We start from the raw sequence: 18197 nt of genomic DNA, 5'->3' as shown, positions 1-18197 counted from the left end.
CCCCTGGGCTGGCTCTACCATTTACCCCATGTCACACACAAATATTAGTATTCTCTAAATGTGCCATGACTGAGAAAAAATGGTAGGAAGCACTGCAAGGAACCAAATTTTCTTTCCACATTGTTTTCACAGTTAAAACATATGAGCTCCTGTTTGGTTTAGATCCATGACCACCATGGTGACTCAGACAGTAAAGAATTCACCTGCCAATGCGGGAGACCCAGGCCCATTCCCTGGAGAAGGGAATGGCTACCCGCTCCAGTATTCTTGCCTAGAGAATTCTGTGGACAGAGGAGCCTGGTGGGCTAGAGTCCATGGAATCAAGAGTCAGACACAACTGAGTGACCAACATATACCATCTGTGTCCCCTAGGAACAACATCTTATATTAATAGATCTGTATCTGACATGGAAAGATCCCACAATATATTGTCTTAAATTTAAATAATTTATTAATTTTATTTTTTACTTAAAAAAAATTTTTTTCCTACTTTATGGCCATACCTCATGGTATGTGGGATCTTAGTTCCCCCACCAGGGGTTGAACCCATGCCCCCTGCAGTGGAAGCACAGAGTCTTAACCTCTGAGCCTCCAGGGAAGTCACTTAAATCATTTATTAATTTTAAAATTAAAAAAATAAAATGTGATAAGTTATATCCCAGAGAAACAATGGATTATAGGCCAGTGTGATTCAAATTGTCAGGCAAAGCTTTACTTAAAAGAAAGATATTAGAGGGAATTTGGTTGGTTTTAAGAGGAGAGCAAGATTTGATAGGAGAATAATAACACAAATTGAGGGCAGGGAATTATGAGCAAAAGGGAAAAATAACTCCTCTTTTGGTTTCCTAAATCACAACAAAAGGTAGGTGGATTAAGAGGTTGGCCAGACCTCCAGATTGCAGTGGTTGGCTGAAAGCAAGGGACCTGCATCTTATCTTCCAGAATTCACAGGATTTCTTTTCCAAGAGGGTATCTAATCCTCTTCCACATTCCCTTCACTAATAGTAACTCCTCTCCACTCTAGAGTAATAGAAGTTTCCTGTCCCACCCTGGAGAGAAGAAAGAGAATCAGTTCTGTCATAGTTTTTGTGGGGTCAAGTATTTTAGATGTATACTAATCACGAACCAGCTTTTCTGCCTTTGAGGCCAGTGAATGCAACCTTACCCTGAGTCTCTTGTGGCTAAAAGTAACTGAGCCATAGTCTTGAAGATAAAAAGAATCCAGGTGAGATGACTGTCAGGCCAGTGAGAGCAAGCTGGTACAGGCCTGGAAGAAGATACTCTGCTTTATTCAGAAGAAATTCCTAGCTTCATAATTCTAGACTCTAACCTCTTAATCTCCAAATAATCTGTATTCTAATCTGCTGAACTTTTCTTAATCACAACAGCTCTGTGTAAAGAAAATAATACTGCCTCTGTTGACATTGCAGTTTCTCAAGTGTTCATCATGTAGACATATGATACTCTTAAATTCATTATATTAAGGTGTATGTTTTGAAGGCTTCTTTTCAGTAATCGTGAGGGATTTTGCCTTATTTCTTCCACTGACCAAATACAAACAGTTCTGAAACTGCTGAATAAAGGGTGCGAATTAAGTCTATAAGAAGTTAATTGACCGATTTTGATATTGTGTCATCTGTCACCATTAAGGACCTACAGAATTTACAGCTGTGGTTACTGGAGGGATGTGGCAGTTGACTATGTTATACAGACAGAGGCCTCTTCAAAGAATAGCTGTGCTATTGTAGTAGCAAAAGTGCTTTGCTTTTTTTTTTTTTTTTTAAATTGGAGGATATTGCTTTTAGACTGTTGTGTTGGTTTCTGCAATACAGCAGAGTGAATTATCTTATGGATTCTGTCTGGTACCTTTTGGGGCTGACTGCAAGAGAGTTTTGACCCAAATTTGCAGCCAAATTTCCAGATTTACACTGGGAATTGCATGGGATCAAAGGTCATTTTCTCTTGTTATTTAGTCGTTTTTGTTTGTTCATTTATTTTTTGACCTATCGTTAACGCTTTTTGGAACTAGAGACAGGCTTTTATAAAAATACTTCCACAGTCCTGATCCCGTCAGCACCAGGTTTAACTCAGTGTAGTAGATGTCTGTTGCTACTGAAACGACTCTTATCTTGGGTGTGCACCTTTTAGTGCCATCAGTGGTCAGTGCGCTTACTGCTTTTTCAAGGTATACATGCTAAGCCCTTAATATCTTTGTTTCTAACAGGTCATAGAGAAGAGATACTTTTTAAGAGATGGTAATCAGGTCTGTATCTATCTTTTTTGATAAAATGATTTCTTTAATTTGTGGAAAGGTTTGATTGATCTGAAATTAACTTCCAAATTCCTTTTTGAGGTTTGTTTTTTTTTTAAGAAGTTGGGGTGACGGGGGAGTACTTTGCAGGCCCAACCAAATGACTTTCTTCTGTCTTCTTAAATACAGAAGAAAAACTCAGATCAACGGAAAATAAGGGTCTGAGAAACAAGAAAAATCCAGAGATAAAGTTACATTATAAAATAATAGGAAACAATTTGCTTGAGACTGCAGAGGTACATATCCATAGTCTGTCACAATGCAGATAATTCATATGAAAGTCCAGCAAGTGAATATTGTGAGTTTCACCTTCATCCTGTCTGATTTAGATGACACTATCACCAATTACTCGGCAAATGTTTTTCATTTTAGTATAATTTATTTTTATTATTTAATCTGCTGTGGTTTTCTGAGTAAAACCTCAAAAAGATATTTCTTTAAAGAACAACAGCATAACATACAGAAACAAAAAATAAGAAAACATTTTAAAGGCTATTAGCATTTGAACTCTGCCTGTTTTGAGTCCTAACATGATTATCTTTCTTGCCTACAGATTCCAGGCTTTCCTGATCGAAAAAGGTTTGGGGGAGGAACATTAAAGAGCTTACATTATGACTGAATTACATTCATCCTTTGGAAGAGTGAGCAAGCGGTGGCAGTTTTTCACAGCTTTCTTCTTGCTGTGTCGATTATTAATGTCTCAGCCTTTTAATGATATCATCTTTAAAATACCACCCTTCAGCCTCACCCTTTAATGGAAAACTGAAAGGAAGTAACAGCGTGGGAGCTCCAGACTTTGTCCTCATTTTATTTTTCACCTTTCTGTCCCTGTTTATAGATTATATAAAAACCTTGTAGAAATATGAGATGTCAAAATGATGCAGTAAATGAGCAGTGACAGAATGCTGCAGAGAAAATTTACTCTTGCCTAGAACTGGAGGATTTTTATGGGTCTGTAATTTTCCCACATGCATTGCTGAAGGCTTAATTAAGTACTTGAGAAATGTATCTCCATTGTTTTACCTTCTGAGGGGAAAGGTTATGTTAACCAGCCTGAGTTGTCCACCCCAAACAATCTCTGTCATTTTCAAAGAAGCAAAATGGTGTTATTTAATTGTCTCCACCTTCATCACACACACAAGGATGCCTAATAATAGCAATTGTCTCTCTCTCTCCTCCTTTGCAAATGGCTCAGTGGCTGGAAGAGGCAGACTAAGAGCTGGAGTTAAATATAAATAGATTAATAATACATAGAGAACAGCAGTACCAGTAAAGGAGAATTCTGCAAGAAACTGACAGCTCAGTAAACGCTTCACTCCTTAGGTTCCAGCTCTGCACCCTATTACTGTTTTCTGTTTGAAAACAGGCAGGGTGAACTCTAAGACCTGCACAAGGGCAGGAAGAGGGATTTACACCCTCTTCAGTTTTTATTTTTATTTTTGAAGGAAAAGTCAACTCCTAAAATGTCCCTTAACTACAGTCCATAAACTATGAATATTATTCTTTGTGTTAACAATGCATTTATGGAGAGAAGTAAAAATAAGTTCCACAGCAACACATTTACATGAATTATGGACTAGGATTCTTGGATTTCATAATCTAAAGTTTTTCGGGGTGGTGTGTGTGTGTGTATATGCATAACTGTTCATCGTTACTTTTTTTACCCATCTTTTTTGCTTGTATAATTCCCTTTGCCCCAGTTCTTTATTAATATATAAACCTGTTTTACAGAAACTGTAATTTGCTGCCTTATTCAACAACACCTTTTCACACATATTCTGTTTCTAGCTTTGCTGTAAGACTCCACACTCCTGATTTTGCTCCATATTAAAGTATAATAATAGTAAATACACAGTTTCAGCTTCTCATTTCAAAACTAGGGAAAAAACACTAAATTCTCTTTCTGTTCCGTACTCTGGAAGTCAAGGTATGCTGAAAATGGATATCAAAATCACAATGTTCGTGCTTTTAGTAAGGCAGTTTTGGGGATTTGAGAAAGGATTTTAAAGCACTTTTCATCAGCTAGAATATTCTCCAGTCTTTCTGCACATCCTCCCCCACAAGAGTTAGCCCTGATTTCTTTTTCGACAAGAGGAGGGCTATGTAAATCAGGATCTGTACGTGGGATTTGGCACAAGCATGTTGTGACAGAGGCTGTGCAGTTAGGAAGTAGAAACCAAGCATACACAAAGACCGAGACCAACTGAAGTTCTCTGTGTTCCTTTTTTAAAAAACAAATCAATAGCCCTTTCTTCCTCTTTCTTTCCCTTAATTAAGAAAAAGATCTATTCCAATTTCTGTATTTTCTCCCTTATTGAAAAATAACCCATCCCTGATAGCTTCAGGATCAACTTTGAAAAATCAACAGTACTCCACTCCATTTCTTCTTGTTCTCAGGCTTGACTCCTGAATTATAGTTTTCTAAGGAAAAATAATTTTTAATACTCTACAGTAAGTTTGTTGCAGTATTAGTAGCAGCAAAATAAGGTTGTTTGCCAAAATGAATGTTATTAGCCAGAGTTCTTCTAAAAGAATCTTTTGAAGCATAATTTTTGCCAAGACTTCCTGAGACTTGGTCATAAAAATTGCTTTTAGGTAATAAACAAGTGTAAACACCAGATACTTCCTTAGAAGTGTTAATTAAATCTTCAGTTTTCTTGCTTTCTTGATGGAACAAATTGCTAGCAATAGAGAAAGTTTTTTGTTTTCCCCTGTTGTGATTCAGATGTCTAGCCAGTGTTCTTACTCACTGTGAAGGCAACTAGATATGAAAATATTTGTCCACTCATCTGTCCCTCAGGTTGCTTGGTTTGCAACCCAGCTAAGGATATGGGTTGGTCTTTCAACTTTAGTGCTCTAAGGAAAGAGCTGCTCCCAAAGGGGTTGATCCATATCAGCTTTATTCAGGTTCTCAGAAGTCCCTGCACTTGAGGCATCTTTGATATAATCCAGGTGCTTTGACACTGCTGTTTTTCTGTCCATTCTGAAAATGGACTTAATAGAACTGATGTGCTGGGCTGGGCCATCAGACTGAGGTAAAGAGCTCCTAACCCGCCTCTATGATCAGAGGTTTTGAATCTTCATTTCAATAGTGTGTGCTTTAGCACCCAGCCCAGGTAGGGCCTTGTATGGGTATCTAAATGCTGGTTTAAAGCACAGGTAGCAACTTTTTAAAGAACTTTGAAGGTCTAACAGGATGTCTGCATTGATTTAATATCTATTAAAATTCAAAGGAGGATACCCTTTGGGGGAAGGAGGAGAAGGAAATAAAAAATTCATTTCTCCCTAATCCCAAAACTGAGTTAAATTACTGTGGTAGGAGAGGAAGGGTTGCAGGAAGCCTAGTCCTGAGAACCCTGAACCTCACATATTCCCCAGTATGTTGGCCTGATGCAGAATTGGGAATTGGAGCCTGCCGGGGCTGCTCCATAGAGTAAGAAAGAGATCCAACTTTGAGTTACAATTAGCACCTTCATTTAAGAACTCAATGGGGAGGGAGGAGGGAGGAGGCTTCAGGATGGGGAACACAGGTATACCTGTGGTGGATTCATTTCGATATTTGGGAAAACTAATACAATATTGTAAAGTTTAAAAATAAAAAAAAAAACTCAAAGAAATGACTTTCAAACTCAAAAATGCATGAAAGTCCTCTGAAGTGTTTGTTTAAAATGCAAAGACTGAAATTTCTTCTGCCCCCTTCATGCAAATCTATGTATTGGGTTAGCCAAAAAGTCTCTTTGGTTTTTCCCATAAAGTCTTATGGAAAAAAACAGAATGAACTTTTTGGCCAACCCTATTATAATGACATAGGGCCGGGATTCTGTATTTTTAACAGGCAAACTAGGTGATTTTAATGCAGGTAGTTCAGAATCCAGCCTTTGACACCTCATTAAAAGAAGCATTTCTAGAAAGACTTTCTCTTTTATACTCCCTGGTGTGTGTGAGTCCAGAGCCTCTTCAGAGAGTAAACCTATCTTGTGCCAGAATCCAGAGGTGGCCTATATCTGGTGTCTCCAATTCCTGGTCCTTTTCAAATTCTTCACTTCACCTGTTCCCCACATCCATTCACTGGATCCCTCTGCCTCTGCCTGGTTTTTAGCATCTTTCTTATTTCTCGCCAGTTGGATACTGTGATTCTTCTCTGGTCCCGTATATGACTGCCTTACCCAGTATAGTTAGTGTGCCTTACACACAACCTGCTTCTTCCACTGGCTGTCTTTGAATGTTAATCACCCTGCCTCTTTCTCTTGCTTTAAATATCTGCCCGAACTCCCCTTTCTGAAAGACTTCCCTCACGACTCCACCCTGTTCCATCAGTGCACTAAAAATAGGTCTTTGAATGCGCTGCACTTCTCTTTGTACACAATCCTCCCTTGATCCATCCCTTACTGTTTGTGACTTGGCTCAGCTATCACCTCAGGAAGCCTTCAGTGCCCTGCTAGTCAGAGCTCTGCAGTCCCTAATCCCTCCCATAACACCATGGACTCTTCTTCCTTGTCACAGGAAGAGTCCAGGCACCCCATTGTAATGTCCCATTTATTGGTCAATCTTCTCCAGTGTGCGCCCTCCTAGAGGACCAGGATCATCTCTGTATCCCCCACACCTCACAGGGCCTGGCATTTAGCAGGTCCCCAATAGTTGTGAAATGAATATGTGATTAGATTAAAATAGAAAGCCATCAGACATAGAATCAAAGCTCTGTGCTTCTGTGTTTTATGTGTTCTCGTTTCTTTGTGTATATATTGCACAATACCTGGCACATGGTGGTGCAAAGCAAATACTTGTTTTATTAAGTTATTGTTACAAAAACTGAAGACAGGAAATAAAGTGAACCCACTTGGGGAAAACCCCTAAATAAGAAATTGATAGGTTTATTCGATTTTAAATGTTTTCAGGCCCCTAAAATAATTTTCATTCTGTCAAGGATCTCTTACCACTTTCCTACTCTTTCAGAAATCTCTCACATCTTAGGAAAGAACTGAAACACCTCTTAAATCTGCCTTTAAAGCTGATTCAGAAAGAGCACATGAAGTTTATGGAAAATCAAAGCAGTAAAGCTTTTCCTTTGTCTCTTATTGGTTTCCATCCATTTTTCCCCCTAATCACCAAACTCTGGCTTCCAGGATCAATAGCAGTTCAAGAACCAATGTACTCATGAACTCAGATATGCAAGAAATATTTTTCCTGAATTCACTTTTGATTTTGAGTCTGCATACTGCAGGAATAATAAAAACCTAGCCTCAGTAAAGCTGGGGTTTGCACCTTCCCCCTTTCTCCCAGGTTTGCATATAAATTCCAGGGAAGCTTATGTAATACCACAATGTTAGTGTCTGTGCTGACATATGCTTAGATGTGCTGTAAGTTCCCTGGTCTGCAGGCATCAGTCCACACAGTGTGCTTCCAACCTGTCACTTGTTTCTATCAACATGGCGCCTTTGAGCTAGTCTTTCTGCACTAACACCTCAGACACAAGCAAATCATTCTGCTGCTACTGCAGTATGCTGGAGCCTGGGGACCTCTGGAAGATGCTTAGACCTATTTATCTAAAGCAGAAGGTGTCAAAGTGGCAGCCCATAGTCACTCACACCTATATGCATGCTTTTTTTTAACATAATTGTATCAGTTACCTATCACTGCTTAACAAAACACCCCAAAACTTTACTGGCATAAAATATGTCAATCTATTTGCTCACAATTCTGTGTGTCCACAATTTGGGCTGGGTTTAGCTGGTGGTTCTCCTGCTGGTCTCACTTAGGATCACATATGTGTCTGCAGTTATCTGGCAGCCACATTGCTTCATTCACACATCTGGTAACTAGTGCTGGCTGTTGAGTGCCTGGACAACTCAACAAAGGCAACATGGTATAAATTCTTTAAGAATCTTATTTCCTTATGCCTGTATCTCTCTAATAAGAGACCCAAAGGTTATTTTATCCAGATGGTATCTCATTCTCTTTGTCCAGATGGTATCTCACTCTCAAGGAGGCTAGCCTGCATGGTGGTCTCAAGTAGCAAGAAATGGGAAAATCCTAAAGCATAAGCATTTTTTAAACCTCTGCCTGTGTTGTGTTTGCTATTAGCCAAAGTAAGATTCAAGGAGATAAGTTAAAGACTCCATCTCATGTTGGGAGGAGCAGCAAAGTCACATTGCAAAGGAGCATGTATGCAAGGATGAAAGGAAATTGTGGGCATTTTTTACAATCTGTTACAGTGACTTCATTCATTCATTCATCCATTCACTTATGTAAGTTGCCAGTGTTTAAAAATTGGAACTTCATTTATATATCTTTAAAACTTACTTAGCCTACCTTACCCATTTACATGTTCTGCCTGGTCTGCTGCACTTGAGTTACAATAATAAAGCCTAGTTTACAAGATTGTTTTTGTGCAATTAAATGAGGTAATGTCTGTGGGAAAATCTGGCATGACAAGCACTCAATATATGGTTTCTTCCTTCCTGAATGCCATTAGCATGAAGTTGATACCTGACCATGGCTAAGGAGAGTAGCCAAGATGAAGGACAAGGGAGTCATGGAAAAGTGGCTGGAAAATAACCCTTAGGTCTCTTGTTAGAGGGATACAAGCATAAGGAAATAATATTCTTAAGGAATTTATAAGAACACTAAATATATTTGAGAAATTAAGTTGAACAACAGTAAACATCTAAATTGGCTTTAACTGGAGTGCTTCACTCTGAACTGTTCACCCAGCTCATCCCTGGGAGGCAACTGTGGAGAGCTGTCCAGACCCAGTCCATGTTTCGGGCAGCTATGTGAAAACACCTGTGTCAGGGCACAGCTTGTTTCCTCACTGCTCTCAGAGAGCGAACACTCCGCCGTGTTCCTTCCTGGCCTGCGTCAGGACTGAGTGGAGAAACCTTTGCCTCACACACCAAGCACTAACTGCCACAGTTCCTCTCATAGCTTTAAATTCTCTGCCTTTAGTGATGACCCTCCTTCCTTTACCTGAAACAAATAATTGATCAACCTTTATCTCGGGTGAAGAGGAGACAGGCCTCTGCAAACTCTTTAGAAACAGCCCAGGTTTAATAAAAACCAAAGGCAGTTATGAAAGCAGTTTGGGAACAAGCATGCTGGACTTTCTCCCTAGCGTAGCCCAGTTAGGAAATGCCTGTGATTGAGTTGAGTGACCTGCTGACCAGTGAGCACAGTGAAGAAGTGGAATAACATCCAGAGGGTGGTATGCAGGAGAAGCAGAAGCATCTGGGCCTGGGTTTCCTGAAATCATCACACCTGCAGCAGAAGGAAAATGACTGAGTTGAAGGTAAGAAACTATCTGGCCAGTTTGCTGTGGTTTCTTCAGCCACAATTCATGGAAGCTGCTGAAAATTCCAGAGAGTCAGAGTTAGCACTAACTTAGAGAGGCCCTGGTTCAAGCTACTGTGTTCAAGGCTTTGCCATAAGCATGGCTGGGGCTGGGGGATGACAAAGAAAATGGATGACAGTCTAATTGTCCATCTCTTGTCTTGTTCAGTTCATAGATTGTCTTGGGAATCTGTAGACCTTATAAAGGCTCTACTCCACTATGGACAGACACTTTTCTCCCTGTGACTGTTTGCCAGTCCCTACTCTACACCCTCCTGTCACTGCAGTTTCCTGGATAGGCTCCAGCCCACCAGTTAGATATGTTTAATCTCTTCAGTTATTTTGAGGCTCACAATCAGCCCTTGACCAGCGGAAGTCCTAGCACCTCCTCTAGGAAATAATTCCTTATTATTTAATCTGCAATTGAAAAATATGTATGGGATTCTCCAGGCAAGAATACTGGCAAGGGTAGCCATTCCCTTTTCCAGAGAATTTTCCCAACCCAGGGATCAAACCCAGGTCTCCCACACTGCAAGCAGGTTCTTTAGCATCTAAGTCATCAGGGAAACTCTTCCTGAGCTCAGTCTTAAGAGAGAAGTTGAAACTGAATAACTTAGAAGGGATGGGGGCTAGAAGAAATAGTGAGTGCAAAGGCACAGCACACACAGCCCTGCATGTTCTGAGATCCAAGAGTCAAATTAGAGTTGCTCCAGAGACAACCAAAGATGAGATACCAGGATGTGGTCAGTTGTATGTGTTTGGAACTTAGGGGAGAGGGGAGAGCTAGGATATGTGTATGTGTGTGTGTGTTAGTCACTCAGTCATGTCTAACTATTTGCGACCCCATGGGCTGCAGCCCGCCATGCCCTTCTGTCCATAGAATTTTCCAAGCAAGAATACTGGAGTGGGTTTCCATTTCCTTCTCCAGGGGATCTTCCCAACCCAGGGATTGAACTCTTGTCTCCTGCATTGCAGTCAAATTCTTTATCATCTGAGCTACCAGGGAAGCCCAGGAGACAAGATACAGTAGGTCATCATATCAATGATGGTAGCTGAAGCCTTAGAAGAGGGGGAGTACATAAAAACTTTATTTCCTGATGAAAATCCTATAGGAAGTTCAGCAGGGTGAAAACATCCTTACCATTTATAAATAAATTATATATAAAATCTTATCCTGCCGAAATTTTTAAGAAACTTAATATGCACAGCACCAGTACACCAACGTAAATTGCATGCTGGTCTTTGTTCTCAGTTTCAAAGGCATTCTTCCCAGCCTGCTGTCTAATCTCTGCAAGGAAAGGTTAGCTCTAGAGATCACAGATCCAAACACAGAAAGCCAGATTGTATCATTCTAATCAATACACATTTTAAGTTAAAAAAATTCCTGCTTTTATTTATTCCTTGTAATGGATATGCCAACCCAAAGCCTCAAATGAAATCACATTTACATAAAAACAGCACAAATGGGGGAAGAAAATTCAAAGGATATAATAATAAAATTTAATTTTAAATGAACCTCACTATGTTCTAAAGTTGTTTCACTTCTACAAGTCTTGATTTCCTCATTTCTATAAGAAGAGATGTTTAACAAGCAGACTTTGGGCCCCAGGACTAAATATTTTGATTTACTAGGTTTGGGTCTGTATTTAACAAGCTTTGGAGGTGATTCTAATGGTTAATTGAAGATGGGACCCCTGCTCTACATAATTATTGTATCACTTTCCTGTTTCTGTTGTAATAAATTCCCACAAATTTAATGGCTTAAAATGACTAAATTTATTTTCTTCTGGAAAATAAATTCTGGAGGTCAGAAGTCTAAAATCCGTTTCCACGGATTAAAGTCAAAGTGTTGGCTGGTTCCTTTTGATGACTCAAGGGAAGAATCCATTTCCCTGCATTTCCAGCTTCTAGAAATTTCTTGATTCATAGTCCCTTTCTTCACCTTCAAAGTGCATCATTCTGATTTCTGTTTCCATCATCATATCACCTTTTCCTCTTCTGTCGTCAAATCCTCTTTTACCACCCTCTTTTATGAATATATATGATTATATTTAAGTGAAGTGAAAAGTCGCTCAGTCGTGTCCGACTCTTTTCGACCCTATGGACTATACAATCCATGGAATTCTCTAGGCCAGAATACTGGCGTGGGTAGCCTTTCCTTTCTCCAGGCCATCTTCCAAACCCAGGGATCAAACCTAGGTCTCCCGTATTGCAGGCAGATTCTTTACCAGCTGAGCCACAGGGAAGCCCAAGAATACTGGAGAGGGTAGCCTCTCCCTTATCCAGCAGGTCTTCCTGACCCAGGAATCAAATCGGGGTCTTCTGCATTGCAGGCGGATTCTTTACCAACTGAGCTATTAGGGAAGCCCTGCTTGCATTTAGGGCACACCCAAATAATCCAGGACATTTCCCCATCTCAAGATTCTTAATCACATTTGCCAAGTCTCTTTTGCTATATAAGGCAACACTCACAAATTCAAGGGATTAAGACATAGATATATTTGGGGAGCCACTCACTCTTCAGCCTAATCCACTTGAAATAATTAAACTCTTCAGTTTAATCCACTTGAAATAATCGGCAAGTTCACCTAGCAATCTATAACCTATGTTCCCAACAAGGTTAACTAAAAATACTGGACCCTTTACAAAGGAGGAAAAGGTAGCTATAGTTCCATCTCTGCCCTGACTTCTCTCACTTTTCCTCATGCCCTGTAAAAGGAGGTGAGGTACACCATCTGCTCATCCCATCAGGGTGTTATCCAGAATCAGAGTCAGGCGAGAGCACCTCATAAAACTACTCTGACAAGTAAATCATATCCTGGGGACCAAGTGAGAATTAGAAATCTACACTAGGGAACTGCCAAGGAACTGACGCTACTGAAATTACATGGAGTTCAGTCATTTGTTCTTTAGAAAGGATGTGGAAAGGATGTGTATAATTCTTTTGGAAGGAAACAAAATCATATTTTTATGTTGGATAAAATTATTCAGAATCCAGATTGAAGAAAGCATATAAATACACACACTTAACGTCAGATTTAATTATTTATTTGTATAAGATGTATTTGTATAGTCACTGAATCAGCTGGAATTGAAAGCTTGGATTTTCACAGCCAATAGGAGCAGAGTTCAGATTCTGTCCTTGATCTCAAAGCCTTGGGAAAGCAGCTACAGAACACTGCTTCCTCCATTCTGATACATTCAGCAGTGAGGCACAAGGTATTTAAAGCTCTAACAAACTCATCTGTAATTTTTCTCCCAGGAGATTAGGAAAACCAACTGGTCTGAGAATGACTCAGCAGTTTCCACTCTCCTCTTCAGCCAATGCACCGCAGCTAAGAGTGGGAAACCAATTCAGAACTCACACCTCTCTCCAAGCTGGGTGGCTCCCTTCCCAACCACCAGCTGTTCTTTGTACTTTCTTTTCTATTTTTTAAAGCAGTCTGAAGCAAATGCTTTAAAACTACACATAGTAAGTCTGTTTTCCTCTGTTTCCAATGTACAAATAACCCTGGACTCTGCTCTGAGGCCAGCAGTTGCAAAGAATGAAGCAAGTTAATGAGTAAACCTACGCACTCCTGCCAGAGACCTCGGCTGTTGCACTCAGACCTGCCTGCCTCCCTTTGCAGAAGCAGCTCAGCAGTGGAGCACAGTGAAGGCACTGTGGCACCCTGTGGCTTCAGTCAAGACCGGTCTAAAATTCCATTCCACAGAGCTGAAGATAATCTGGGGTCATTACCATTTCTCAGCAGCTCAGATTCAATCCTCTTGATGGTGAGCACGAGGTTCATTTAGAGAGAAGAAAATTGTATTCAGCGGAGAGTCATAATGTTGGATGGTCTCTGCCATTTCCCCAAAGAAATCATTCCAAACTACATGCCACTGCTGTTAACCAATCTGTGTGTAATATAACTCGCTGTTTTTAGTGCTGATAGATTTTCAAATATAAAAAAATACTGTGTCTGGAGGCAAAAAGGAATAATTTCAGTTCCATTGCTTTCTAGGTTCTAACATTTCACATTTGCTATTCCTTCCAAGTACGGGCAGCTGTTGCCCTGCTCGGTGCTCACACTTGCAGGTGAATTCCATCAAGCTCCTTCTGCATGCTGCTGAGAACTCTGGAGGGCTTATCCTCCACCCACTTACATCCTTCTTATATCTCTTAGAGACTGTGCTCAGATGGTGGTATTTCACTCACTGAGTGAGGCTGCACTTTCATTTTCATGGGCTAAAACTAAGTACATTTAAGAAAAAACTATGGGAAAAAAACAGCCGTTTTTGATGTTTAAGTTAAAGAAAAGGGTTTGGGGGATTGGTCCTAACCCTACTTGGGCTTCCCAGGCGGCCCTACTGGTAAAGAACCTGCCTGCAAATGCAGGATAAGCAACAGATGTGGGTTCAATCCCTGGGTCGGGAAGATCCCCTGGAGGAGGGCATGGCTACCCATTCCAGTATCCTTGCCTGGAGAATTCCATGAACAGGGGAGCCTGGCAGGCTGCCGTCCATGGGGTCACAAAGAGTTGGACTTGACTGAAGCAACTTGGCACACGCATGCGCACTCACATGCGCACACACACACACACACAACCCTACTTAGAGCAGGATACATACTCTTGCGTTGGCATAGGCTTCAAAGGAAAACTAAAACAATAGGTATCTATTGAGTACCTTCTATAAATAAGGCACAAAGCATATATAGAGGTAAACAAGATGCCATAGTTCCAGCCTTTATGGAGCTTATAAACTAGCAGAAAAGCCCGAGAGTGAACAAGAACTCACAGGTGTGTTAAGCATTGTCAGAATCAGTTTCAGGGGACCTGCACACTTTGTTGAGAAACTGTCTTTTCCTCTCTCTGAACATAAAGTAAACAGATGGCAGTCAGAATGCACTCCTTTGTGCCACTGAGGACAGATTCCGGTCTGACCCTTCTCCTGAAGGCCACCCATATCTTCCTATTTTGTTTTCCTGTATCCACATAGATGCAAACATATATACAAGTGCTCCATATGTGAGCCAGATGATATAGGCTTTTGCCTGCAGCCAGGTTGATTGGACAGCTTTTTCTCAAGGGTTTTGCTGTCAGATTGGATCCACACATCTCCTTGTAGCTGCTTGTTTCAGTGTATGGAGGGGGAGTGGAGCACCAACCTCAGGGAGGTTTCTATCTAGGCAAGCAAGATCTTACTAACCTGGAGTTGAGCCTGAGCCATCTCCCCTCTCAGAAACTCCCCGATGGACCCAGAATTAAAGAACCTGTTCTTCAGTTCAGTTCAGTCGCTCAGTCATGTCCGACTCTTTGCAACCCCATGAATCGCAGCATGCCAGGCCTCCCTGTCCATCACCATCTCCCAGAGTTCACTCAGACTCACGTCCATCAAGTCAGTGATGCCATCCAGCCATCTCATCCTCTGTTGTCCCCTTCTCCTCCTGCCCCCAATCCCTCCCAGCATCAGAGTCTTTTCCAATGAGTCAACCCTTCGCATGAGGTGGCCAAAGTACTGGAGTTTCAGCTTTAGCATCATTCCTTCCAAAGAAATCCCAGGGCTGATCTCCTTCAGAATGGACTGGTTGGATGTCCTTGCAGTCCAAGGGACTCTCAAGAGTCTTCTCCAACACCACAGGTCAAAAGCATCAATTCTTTGGCGCTCAGCCTTCTTCACAGTCCAACTCTCACATCCATACATGACCATAGGAAAAACCATAGTCCTGACTAGACGGACCTTTGTTGGCAAAGTAATGTCTCTGCTTTTGAATATGCTATCTAGGTTGGTCATAACGTTCCTTCCAAAGAGTAAGTGTCTTTTAATTTCATGGGTGCAGTCATCATCTGCAGTGATTTTGGAGCCCCCCAAAATAAAGTCTGACACTGTTTCCACTGTTTCCCCATCTATTTCCCATGAAGTGATGGGACTGGATGCCATGATCTGGGACAATTAAGAACAAGCCCATAAATCAATTAAGTAAGTACAGCTAGGGGTGGTGAGTCTATGCAATATCCAGCACTCTTCTCCCAATCAATTGTGGGTCTTTGAAATTCACACAGGGAAATTATCTGTCCTAAATGGGTCACATGCTAAGACATAGTAAAGATATGATGTATAGAACATGATAAAAACATGTCCATATAGAAATTTCTTACCTTCGTAGACTGTCAAATAGCAGAATACTCTTTAAGTCCCATTAATGGTGGCCTTTGTGTCTTGTCACATGCAGTACATTTCTGGATTCGGGAATGAGTGTGCCTCAGAGGACCCTCGCTGCCCAGGTGCCCTACCAGAAGGACAGGTATGAGTAAATAAAATATTAATTAGAGAACTCTGAATTAAGGGAATGTATGACCAGCCTTCAGGTCAAGTGCCTCTTCCCACCATGGCTATTGTATTAGCCTGTGAACTGTCTAAAAGTTTTACAGATTGTTAAGACAATTGGGATACTGAACAGCAATAATACAAAAGTTAAAGTTGGATGATGGTTACCTATGGCAAAACACTTACCCCCAAGATAAGTAAGACTAACTGTAGGGCTTTCAGGAGGATCCCCCAGGTTCAGGGTTAGGGGACTTTCTTATACTTCTTTGAACCACATAAGATATGACAATGAGGAGAAAATAATCAGCCCTTGTTTTAAAATGTGTGCACAAAGATGTTAACACTAGTATTTGTTACAATAAAAACTATGGCAAACAAAAATTTTTCAAAAAAATTTGAAGACTATTTCATTGCATAAAAAACGCTCATGATATACTGTTTCCTCTTTTTTAATGTGCTATTATTAATAAGACTACACATATCATAGGATCCCCATTTTGGAGGGTAAGAATAGAAAGAAATATACTCATACGTCAGCATTGGGATGTTTCTGAAGGGTGAGATAGGTTATAATTTATAAATTTTATACAATAAGTTACCTAAAACATTATTACAAGAAAGATATATAGGTTGAAGATGGTCATGTGCAGTAAGTGACCCAGAGCATCCCCATCCAAGCCAGAATTCCCCCCACTGAGTTGTTTCATGGGAAGGTGGGATATCTTTCTGATGGAGTGATGTCATTTATTGCCTCCTTTGTTTTAGAATAATCCTCAAGTTTGCCCCTACAATCTATATGCTGAGCAGCTCTCAGGATCAGCTTTCACTTGTCCACGGAGCACCAATAAAAGAAGGTATGGGAACTATAACTAGTATTTAATTCTGCCTCCTATACCTAGGCCACAACCTCCCAGGGCTGCCCAAAATCCTGCTTCTTATAGGCTGTGCCTTGGATCATTGTCAGGGAAAGATGCATCTCATCTCCAGCTAGAATCAAGTGACTGTTGGAAGAAGTGGAGACAACAGCTGCATAGAGCCTAGAAAACAGATATGTCTAGTTACATTTGCAAACTGTTGCTTGTACTCAGAAAAAAATGTTCCTAATAGTCTGGCCTTCCCCTAGGAATTGTCCAATTTTGTTTTACTTTTTTTTTTTTAATACTGATTAACTCAAAGTTACAGAAGATTCAGTGCAATATCTTCCTCAGCTGACTAGAAGTATTATGTTCTTTGGATGAAAATATTGGATAATCCAAGCATGGATTAGATGAAAGGTTATGTATTATGGCCCCTTGTGGTTTGAATTAATAAGGTTTTTTCTCCTTGGAATTTGCCTTTGCTGGAAACCAGCACATTCATTAGCACAATGTGTCATGTTCCCATGTCCTACAAGCCAGGTCAGTGAACACACTCCCTCGGTTAACTCCTATGATGCAGATAAGATGCAGTATATATTGTGATTTGGGGAGGCAGTTAAGTGTTGTGACTTAAACAAGTAGCGTCCAATTGCAAGAATTTCAGACCAGATGAAGGTATCCCCAAAGAGGGCTGCTACTTATATTGGAGGTTAGGGATGGAGGGTAGGCAGTCTTGTACTGCTTAGTGGAAGATGATTGGGTTTATCTCCAGAGAGTCTTCCTGAGAAGTAAATGAGACAGTGAGTACAAGAGCATCATGGACCACACATATGATAGATTGTTCCCCTTACCGGTTAATCATGCCCACACTGCAGTCAGGCCTCCTGAGTTTAAATCCTGGCTCCTTCTCTTTCCAGCTGTGTGACCTCGGGCATGTCATCTACCCTCTTAGAGCCTTCTGGTTTTCCATTTGTAGAAAACATAATAATAGTATTTATTTCATAGTCTTGAAGAGGATTAAAGGAAAGAATGTATGCAAAGTCCTTAGCACATTGCCAGGTACCTGGTGAGTGCTCAATTAACATTAATTACCATAATCATCATTATTGCCACAATAGTAGAGTGTCTGCCTTTAATACATGGTATCCCTAAACGGCTGTCAGAAAATTGAGTGGCAGGTGCTGTTATCACATCGATATCAATATTGCTTCTCTCTCACTAGATTTGCACATGAAGAGGGGAAGAGATAGTTTCCCATACTTGTCAAATCAGGATTTATTCTGTCACTATTTAATCATCTCTCTCTCTCTGCAAGCCCAGATAGCCAAGGTAAGGTAAGCACACAGACAATTCTTGTCCATTCTAATTTATGACAGCCTGGCCTCTGTGGCTAT

General features: G+C 40.6%; 2 protein-coding genes across 3 annotated transcripts in view; both read left to right on the top strand.

Annotated features, from left to right (window-relative positions):
- Positions 1-4159, top strand: part of RABL3 (RAB, member of RAS oncogene family like 3) — a 37978-nt gene extending 33819 nt beyond the window's left edge. The window contains exons 7-8 of the mRNA XM_006057587.4: positions 2225-2263; positions 2865-4159. Coding sequence (XP_006057649.1) covers positions 2225-2263; positions 2865-2930 — 105 coding nt within the window. The 3' untranslated portion in view covers positions 2931-4159. The remainder of the gene's footprint in view (positions 1-2224; positions 2264-2864) is intronic.
- Positions 4160-9382: 5223 nt separating this feature from the next.
- HGD (homogentisate 1,2-dioxygenase) overlaps positions 9383-18197 on the top strand; it is a 43850-nt gene continuing 35035 nt past the window's right edge. The window contains exons 1-3 of one of the 2 annotated variants that reach the window (XM_006057591.4): positions 9383-9596; positions 15852-15923; positions 16712-16800. In XM_006057591.4, the coding sequence (XP_006057653.1) occupies positions 15871-15923; positions 16712-16800 (142 nt within the window). In that variant the 5' untranslated portion in view covers positions 9383-9596; positions 15852-15870. The remainder of the gene's footprint in view (positions 9597-15851; positions 15924-16711; positions 16801-18197) is intronic. The other variant, XM_006057590.4, reaches the window with a different exon arrangement.

This window comes from Bubalus bubalis, chromosome 1 (assembly GCF_019923935.1).
Source record: "Bubalus bubalis isolate 160015118507 breed Murrah chromosome 1, NDDB_SH_1, whole genome shotgun sequence".
Lineage (NCBI taxonomy): Eukaryota > Metazoa > Chordata > Mammalia > Artiodactyla > Bovidae > Bubalus > Bubalus bubalis.
This window is presented reverse-complemented; position numbering and strand designations above follow the sequence as displayed.